Below are 10,245 nucleotides of genomic sequence, written 5' to 3'. Positions count from 1 at the left end.
CGTGAAAAAGAGTTGCAAAAGTGCTTTATAGCTTCCTTTCCTGCTTCTCAAAAGTTATTGAACAATTCCGTTCGTAATCGTTCACTTGATAACAATCTGATAATGAACATTTTTAAGTATCATCTGACATACCAAAATATCATTTGTGATATGCAGTCAACACTAATACCACCTATACACAATAAACATCATTTCAATTGACGCTCAAGCGATACCGATCTCCCCGTCTATCAATTAGAATATTAACAATGGAACATTTATCACGTAAACATTGAAAAAACCTTACTATAAAAGTTAATGATCATATAGTAATTTATTTAATGTCCGCTAATGAATACTGATTAGCTTTGAACAGATTTATTGATGTATCCGAAACAATCCGAATTATTTAAATATTTATATATTCAATACATTATTATTTATAATATAGATACCTGCTTTGTCAAATACATATACATACTGTATGAAATGACTGAGGTTTGACCAGAGATAAAATCCTGTTTAATTGGTGATTTGATAATGATAACTTAATTAATCGTTACATTTTTAAATGTACTGAAAGTCGGATCATTCACAATACCATTGAAATACAATTTAATAGCCAATCTAAGCTGGATCATAGACATCCAAAACTTATATCGAGAGCAGAGTCCGACAACTTCAATTACCTCTGTGCAGTGCCTGCTGGTTACGAGTATTTCGGGAGTAAATGGCGTGCTTCCCAAAACAGACGTACGGGAAAAATAAATACACGACATTTTCCTATCCTGTTTCTTGTGTGTCCGCCCGCTTCAGAATTATAATTAAAATATCGGGACAAGGCATCAAAATTTTGATACGTCCCGACAAGTGTGTTGGTACACGAGATGAATAACCGGATTAAAGTCACTTTAGATAATCAAATAAGGGAGTTAATGCCGTATCCATTTAATGGAGATTCTGAAACTCAATGTCGCTTATTTACTCCGAACAATAATTCTCATATTGTAGAAGGAAAATAAACTTCACGCCGCAAATACGTCTCGCTTGTCTGGCAAGCAGTTTGAATAAACGTAATTAATTTTAATTTCGCATATAATGTCGTCTCGGGAAATTAAATAAATGCTTGAAGTCAATTCTGAATTCATAATTCAGAATATGGGGGTTTGTACGGTAAGGATAATGAATACTAGCGTATGTTCAATTGTTGAAATATAACCTTTAGGTGATTCAGCTCTACTTGTTGCGAAACAAAATCTACTATGATTTCAAATCCATAAAATCCTTTTGTTTAGAAAAATCTTGGTTATTTTATTCATCAGTAAAGTGTCACTTCTGAATGAGGTACTACAAAATGTACAAAGAGTTTCTAAGAAAGAGAAACTGAGTATTTGTGAGCAAAATGTCGAGACTATGATCAGCTCAGAAGAGGAATATATTAAGAGAAACCTAAGGAAACCTAAGATCGATAAAAATAGTTTGGCCACAATCTGAGAAGGTACTGTTAAAATAGGCAACTTTTACGAAAGCATAATATATCAATACCATCTATGTATATCAACCTCATAGAAGACAGAGACAGCTTTTTCTAAGAGATGAGCTGTACTCCAAGAAAGAAACATGTTGATACACGTTAGTATAAGGTTAAAAGAACATAAGTCATCTAAGGGATCTAAACGCAGAGAAAGAGCAGTAATAGAACAAAGCAGACACTGGGCATTCGACAGACTTAAATATATCAAAACTATAATAGAACAAAGAGGGAGAGAACTGATTAAAATTCTTTGGTCTACATCAGAGAGATCCCCCTGAGCACCTTTTTATCTTTGATAGGTTGATTGACGGCTCAGTTGAGCTGATCTCTCGCTGGGAGGATATACAAGGGGCCCAATGGGACCTAAGTGCTCTAACTCAATATACTGAGTAGCCATCAAAGCAGTAGTAGGCAATACAAACGATAAGAAAAATAGAGAAACGCACATATAAATTTCGGCCAAAGAGCTTTAATCTCCAGTTTCCTGGAAGTCTAAAAAATATCAATCGAACTGAAACCTTTGCTTTGATTCAACTGAAAATTATTACTTGGCTAGACCTTCATTTAACTCGTGTGTAACCTTCTTCTGATAAACGCATAAACGACATTTGGAACAGAGTTAAGGTATAACTGAATTGGAATAAAAATCCTAGTGGAATGACTGGAATTTCGTAAACTTCTCATTGAAATTTAAACATACTAATTAAAATTTAAAACATATTTCTAAGTCCTCTTGAATCCTCTAATATCATGATTATACTTCACTGTTTCTTTTTTCATGAAACAACAAATAGAATCAGTACCAGAAAGTAAGTTTTGATGTTAGTATACATGTACATTTCAGGAGCATTAACTCTGAGATAATTCTCACCATAAACCAACTTTCCACTCTGCAAAATACGCGACGTCTCGTCTTCAACCTCAAAACGCGCCCCGTATAGCGGATGTGCAGTAATTTAACGACTAATCTCCGAGTTATCCCGGAGTACCCTTTACTTTTTACGGTAACCGTCAGAAAAACTTTTCATATTTTATGGATACATCTGCAGTATTACACGCGGCGGAGGAGCCGTACCAACTTTTATTACAATTTCCCCTACTGGGAGGTAAACGTATGTGCATACTTAACATTCGTCGCACGTGCTGCACAACTTATGCAGGGATCCTGCTGGAAGGAAGGCCAGTGACATTTTCGGTAATGACGCGGCCCAGGAATTTCAGACGCACCTTGCCGAAATCCACAATTATTTGGCTTCGAAACCGTGATGGTTCGTTGTCAGGTGTAAATTCGTGTTTACGATGGTAATCTTGACCTAAATAGCTTGTTCCTTAAGTATCCTTTATATAAGGTGTGCAATAAATTTTTTTAAATAATGCATTTTAGCGACATAAAACAAGTAACTATTCCTTGTGACTGTCAAAAATCGCCACACTTTCGAATTACTAGAATTCTGGAGACCAATTTATGTGTATCCAGTGAACTAAAATATATGAAAAGACAAGAACTTTGTAGTCGAAAGAACTGTTAAAACTGCCTTTATTCACTTTATTCAAAACTGTGGTGAAAAACTAAGCCAAAGTATTAGTAGCATAACCTATTGTTATAAAGGTATGATGCAACTCAGGCTTACCAAAGCTGAGCGTGTTTCAGCTATCTAAAGTAGGATAGTAGATACGAGCAGACATCACAGAGACCAAAGGGCAGTGAAAGAACTTCAAGGTATATGAAGGATACTTTTCGATAGGTCTAACCGTTTTCAATGTAATGCAACAATTTTTATTTTAGATTTTGCTTTAATAAATCAGCCTTTAAAGAAGCCACTTCATTTGTGAATTATGTAAATATCGAGATACTTCCTCGAAATAAATCGCCAAGTTGACCTCGGTTTGCTGCTAGAACAATGAACGGTTTGATTTGAATGTTACACAGAAAGGAAGCTTGGTATCTCTTTACGCTCAGAAGTTCACAAAAAAATTGATGTTTCCGTTGGCTTAATAATAATATTGAAGTAAAAATCATCTCTGAAAGGTTATCACTACTGAAGTGACATGTTTTATACTAATTTTGTTAGCCCCTATACATTTAAACAGTTGCTTCTTTATAAAAGTAAATTACAATCAGTTGGTCACGTTCGTTAGTACATAAATTAAATGCATTCGTTTATGATAATATGCAGTTTGGGTACGAAGCGAAAAATATTTCGCGTTCCTTAACTGACCACCCAAACTTATCTTCGCAATGCATTGTAAACAATTTTTTTGTCGGAAGGCGCGATCCGCCACGCCCGAAACGACCTGATTAAATAAACACAACGGTGCCATATTAATGCCAAGGCTCCTTCCTGAATTACATTTTTTTTGACAGGTTTTTCGTGTTTTTCTACACCTGAACCGCCCAAACAGCAGCCGTTTGTCACATCGGTATATAAACCGAGATCAGGTTGATCTTTCAGTTAATACAGTTTTTCGCAGTATCGAAAAAGGTATACACTTGTCTCAATATGAAGGTGAGTTGCAATAAATTCATTTTTCACAATATTATTATTATTAGCTTAAAAAGCATAAAAAGTGTGATGATTTGTACTAACTATGAAAAATATACGGTGTGGCCCCCTATGAGCCAGGAGACCTTTCTAAAATTTTTGTGAAAATCTTTTGAGAGAGTTTTTATTATATATTTAACTACCTATGATTATCTTGGTAACATTTGCAGTCCAAATTTGATCGATTTATAATGCAGGCTTAAACTATTAATGAAATTTCTATTTTATTTTAAAATCTAGATGCCTGGAGATGAAAAATTAGCCAATTACTGACTGCTGATTATAACTGGTAAATTGTAGAATCTGCGTATAAATTATAATTTTAGACAATAATTTCTAAATTCTATAATGAGACCATAATTTGCCAATTCCTGTAATTTCTCGATTTTTAGAATAAAACAATTTTTTTACAGTTTATTTATATATAAAAATACACGGTAAGCTATGTTTATCTGTTTAAATTTAAAGTTTTATGACAGTTAATAAATCTGTCAGAAGTGACTCGATCATAGGTATAATTAGAGACTGCCCATAGATCGAGCGTCATAAAAACTTCGTGGATAAAATACTGTCCACCCACGAAATTAGACATTCTAAAAAATGAAATAATTCATTGTGTCCGAAAATTACATCCTGTTATCCTAATGATTATGGCGTGCCACATAAAGCGACTTTTATTTTTATTTATGTATTCAATTTTCTTATAGCTAAACACATACAATTAGTAAATAGATGGTAATTTGGAAAATATGCAATTAATGTCAGATGTCTCTAATAAATTATCGTAATGGGAATGTACTAATAATAGCAATAACAGTAATGAGGAATTCGTTGTTTGGAAATTTATGATAATTCGGAGAATAGGCGTTAGACAAAAAATTGAGGACAAAAGAAAAACTTTTGAAGACACGATTTTGTAACTGCTGCGAATAGTAGCCCGATGTTTTGTTCAACTTTTGAAATACCTATGCAAATTGACCTTAAGCCTCGAGTAAACGTTTATCGTGAAACACAAATATCGATTACTTCGTCACCCTCTTTCCTTAATTTTCTTCTAATTGTGCACCTGCTTAACCCAATTATCTCCGAGGGCGCACCACTGAATAAAATTCAGTAAATAAAACGTATCTCCCTTTGTTGTGTAAAATAACCACTTTGTCCCCTTAGGTGCTACATTTATCTGAAATAAACAACTTGAAAAAACTTGCTCCGACAGCAAAGTTAAATAACGAGAAAGTATTTTTTTCCAGGCTATATTCGTTACCATCTTCGCTCTCTTTGCCATCTCCTACGGCGGCGTTGTCTTGCCCCAGGCTTACAGCGTTGGAATCGCTGCCCCTTATGGTCTCCCTCTGGCCTACAGCGCTCCCATCGTAGCTCCCGACGTACAGTCCGGGTAAGTTGCTTCAAGTTGACGTATAAGTAATTGAAGCATTGAAATAATATATAGGATAAGTGCCATTTGTTATGAAACTAACTGTACTATGAAAAGCTGCTAAATACTTGGGAGAATAATATGTACAGCTGTGGACACTAAAATGTTTCCAACTGGTAACAATTGCTGTAAGAAGATGGTGTTTAGTACTTTTTGTATTCATTTAAAAAATATTAATATTTTACAATGTTCACAAGATGAAAAACGCATGGAGACCCTTAGAATATTTTAAAAAATAAAGTTAGATTGCTTTTTTTTCTATGTGAATATAGCTCATTTTTAATGCAACACATTTTATTAGGAGATCTTAATAAAGAAAAAAAAGAAAATTGTTACCTGGACTTTTATAAGTGGAAATGGTAAAGGGGCTTATAATAAACGAAAAAAAAAAAAATGCGTGAGCAGGGGCGGCGGAGGGTTGAATTGGGGGGTGGAAAAGTTATGAAAAATTGTATCATTGAGATTTCTGGCGAAAGTTGACGTCACACAAAAAAGTATCCAATACAAAAGCTGTAGATCATGCAAAAATCTACAACTTTTGTAGAGGTAATTTTTAACATAACCTCAAAATTTCCGAAAAAAATGCGAAAAACATGTTTTTTTCTGATTTTTCGTTTTTTATTTCTCATTTCCGCAAAAATAATTTAATTTTGACGAAACTTGGTGAAAGTATACCTTTCTCTGTCTTAAATAACCTCAAATTTTTTTAGATAAAAAAATCAAGAAGTTTCTGAGATATTAATTTTTTCGGCCTGAAACACTGAAGAAAAAATCTACTTAGAAAAATCATCGTACAGACTTCTACCGGTAATCATTTTTTCGTTTTGACATACTTTTTGATGAAAAAAAACAAAATTTGTAATCACATTTCAAAAACATGTTCAAAAATGCAAAAAAGTAAAAAGTGACTTGCAGCAATGAATTTTTCAGTAATTGTTGATAATTTGTTTAAATTTAAAAAAAAATAAAAACTGATTACACCATTCAATTGTACGGAAAAAATACAAAAAAAAACTGTCTCATTGTTTGACCCAAAACTATTTTTTGTACAGTATTGCTATAAACATAAGTCGAATAGTGAATAAATAAAATAAATAATATTTTTTTTCCGTAGGATCAATTAGTGTACATATTTTTTTTAAAGTTTGATGAATTCATAGATATACAGTGTGTCCAATATAAGGATGGGATAGGCATTAGGATCTAGGAAACGGTAAGAGATATGGGGTGGCTCAGATTAGAAAAAAGTTTGTTTTTTTATACCTAACAATATGCTGTTTAGAAAGTTTTAAAATTCCGGGTAGTTCCGGAGATATCCGGAAAAACCCGAAATTTTGCAAAATTGTTTAATTTTTTCTGGCTTTATTTGAAAACGAATTTTAAAATAAATTACATATTTACAATGCCACTGTACAGCTTTGAACGCTTTCAAAATATCTATTGGATAAAGTCATAACAGTATAAAAGTCAATACCGCACAAAATATCCAACAATTTTGTACTACTATTAGCAATACTAATTAGAAATAATAAAATATTTCATAAATTTGTATTATTTTTTTATTAGGTTCAACTTTTTAAATTATGGATAAAAAAAATTGTTGGATATTTTGTGCTGTATTGACTTTTATCCTCTCCTCTTTCTCTGTCTCTGTCTCTCTCTGTCTCTGTCTCTCTCTCTGTCTCTCTCTCTCTCTCCCCTTCAATAGATACAGGTATTTTGAAAGCGTTCAGAGCCGTACTCAGGAAAAATTTTTAATGATAGATCGAAAAAAGTGGCATTGTAAATATGCAATTTATTTAAAATTCGTTTTCAAATCGTCCAGAGATAATTTATCATTTGAGCATTTGTAATTCGACTTAAGACGTTTATAGTTGTTTAGTTTTATAGTTGTTTATAGTTTATAGTTGAATGGTGTAATCAGTTTTTTAATGTTTTTTAATTTAAACAAATTATAAGCAATAACTGAAAAAATTGTTGCAAGTCATTTTTTACTTTTTTGCATTTTTGAGTATGTTTTTGAAGTGTTATTACAGATTTTTTATTTTACCAAAAAGTATATGTTAAAACGAAAAAAAATTATTACCGACAGAACCCTGTACGACGATTTTTTTAAGTAGAATTATTCTTTGAAAAAAAAGTGTTTCAGGCCAAAAAAATTAATATCTCAGAAACTTCTTGATTTTTTTAACTAAAAAAATTTGAGGTTATTTAAGACACAGAAAGGTATACTTTCACCCAGCTTCATCAAATTTAAATTATTTTTGCGGAAAATAAATAAAAAACGAAAAATCAGAGAAAAGCCTGTTTTTCGCAATTTTCTCGGAAATTTTGAGGGTATGTTAAAAAGTGACCTCTACAAAAGTTGTAGATTTTTTCATGATCTACAACTATGGTATTGGATACTTTTTTGTTTGACGTCAACTTTCGCCAGAAACCCCAATCATACAATTTTTCATAACTTTTCAACCCCCCAAATCAACCCTCCGCCGCCCCTGCTCACGGATTTATTTCTTTTAGGTTTATTATAAGCCCTTTTACCATTTCTACTTATAAAAGTCTCGGTAACAATTTTTTTTTCTCCAAGTGAAATTTGGTTGGACTATTTGTTATTTTATGTTTTCAACTTTTTCTGAGCCTTTTTAAACAATGCCTCTTGCTAATAATTACTGATGCAGTTACATACTTTTTGTTTATTTTGTTCGTTCTCTTGATCATATTTATAAACGCGTTGAAACCAAGTGGCATTCGGAGCAAAACGAATTAATTTTGAATTTGCCTTCACAGAAACGAATATTAGAGCCCCCCATTAAGAGAACGCGTTTGCAGACAATTAATTTCTCCTGTTAAAACAATTTAACCACGATAATTTATAGCAGCACTCAGAGCGAGTTTATTTTTTAATAGATACGTGGCCGCCACCCGTGGAGCCGTCCACACCGCTCCCCTTCCCCAGGGACCTCTTGCATTCAGCCATCATATTAACACCGCCCCGGCCCCAGGAACTCTTTAAATTATTACCTCTGTGACCTTTTGGAAATTCAATAAATAATACGACGACCCTATGTGAATTTTCTTCGCTCGCTAATTTTGCCCCTTTTCCTGCAGTGCTAATAGCATTAAATCTAGATTAACAGGGCGGGGTTGCTTGTACAGTGCTTGAAATATTAATTTTAGATGTTTAGGAATGTTTGAAAAATATATGACGACGGAGGACTGGAGATACAAAGTGTTAATTAAGAGGGAAAAAAAATTAAACGTTAATAATTTGGAATCCTGTAGTAGTTCCAGCATTAGTCTTGGATCGTTCAAACCCTCTTAAATTAGTACTGCTTTTTTTCCAAATAAAGTCAACTAGACCCTTTTAATTGTCAGTGTTGCAAGAAACAACTACTCCGAGGGCTATATGCCCCTACCGGCGTTGAATTATACTCGCAACACCTAGTGCAACAGCTAGAGTCGTTCGTCAGTTTAACCCACCAGGCACAGACCGGTTTCTGACTTAGTAGTCCTCATCAGTGTGCCATAGGTGAGACAACCGACGAACGATCAAGCTGTTTTGCGTCGTATCATCACGACAAGGAAATACATTGTACGCGGGAGCGCAAATGGCTGTCAAATCTGTCGTTTGGGAGTCAGCACGACAGATGGAGCCATTTGCGCTCCCGCGTATAACTACATCCTTTTCCAAAGGTTTAGGACGATACAGAACATCGGAGATTTAGGTGGGTATGCAAATATGTCACCGTTACTAATTTTTGAAAAAACGCTTGTACGCCACTGGATTTAAGCAAGAACGTAGCAATAGTGCGACTACAAAAAGCAAATCTACTGAAAATTTTATAAAATTCAGTGCCTTTTTTACTTTTAAACCTGGTATTTTACTAGAATCTTTTTGACTTTTGGTACAATGTTCAGAAATATTCTTTCAAGAAAACTTAATCATCGAATCAACTTTAGAATTCTTTAGAAATTTTAAAACAATCAAATATGTCTAAATACATAGAAACGGAAACACAAAAATTAAACTCTGTCAAAGTGACTTAAATTTTTAAAAACATCAAAATACTTTAAAAATTTCTAAATACCTATTTAGATATAATATATGTACATTTAAATACTCTTAAAAAAAATATTTATTTTTTTGTGCGAAAACCGTACGTCAAACGAAAAAAATTCAAGACACCACATTTGCTCAGAAAGGAATGAGGATTTCAAAAATGATTTTTACTTTAAGAAAAAGCAGTGGCGTAACATATTTGTCTTCAAAAATATTCAATACAAAACCTGTACAGACGCCACTGGCAAAAATAATAAAAATATTTGTACATCAGAAAATGCATCTCGATAAATAGAAGGCGTGTACCAAATTTGAAAAAATATCTAGGGTAATACCAAAGTTATCATAAAAAAATGTTTTTTCATAAAATTTTAGCACCCTGTAGTTCAAAAGTTAAGATTTTTAGGACATATGTTCATAATTTTTTTTCTTAAAATGGACCCAAGAATAACCTCCTTAAATGTTAGCACGTTCTTAAGAAACACCCTGTATATTACAATACCTTTGATACTCGGATATATTAACCCTTAGGCGACATTGATTTTTTCAAAGGGCAATAACAAAAACAAAGGTCCATGATAAGGGGCAAAGATCAATGATGGAGACAAGGGTCAGTGATAGGAGGCAAATGTATATTAGAGGATCTTTGATTTGATTTTGAAATGATTTACAGGGTGTTTCAGTCATAATGTCA

At 33.1% G+C, this 10,245-nt stretch overlaps 1 protein-coding gene across 1 annotated transcript; it reads left to right on the top strand.

The window, feature by feature from the left end:
- The first annotated feature begins 3,980 nt into the window (after nt 1-3,980).
- Nucleotides 3,981-8,563, top strand: LOC108913324 (adult cuticle protein 1-like). Its single transcript, XM_018718857.1, has 3 exons — nt 3,981-4,020; nt 5,307-5,452; nt 8,399-8,563. The coding sequence occupies exons 1-3, from the start codon at nt 4,015-4,017 to the stop codon at nt 8,502-8,504; spliced, it is 258 nt and encodes an 85-aa protein (XP_018574373.1). The 5' UTR covers nt 3,981-4,014; the 3' UTR covers nt 8,505-8,563.
- Nucleotides 8,564-10,245: the final 1,682 nt, after the last annotated feature.

The sequence above is a fragment of the Anoplophora glabripennis genome, unplaced genomic scaffold (assembly GCF_000390285.2).
Source record: "Anoplophora glabripennis isolate ALB-LARVAE unplaced genomic scaffold, Agla_2.0 scaffold769, whole genome shotgun sequence".
NCBI lineage: Eukaryota > Metazoa > Arthropoda > Insecta > Coleoptera > Cerambycidae > Anoplophora > Anoplophora glabripennis.
The sequence above is the reverse complement of the archived record's forward strand: the minus strand, read 5'-3'. Positions and strand labels throughout refer to the sequence as shown.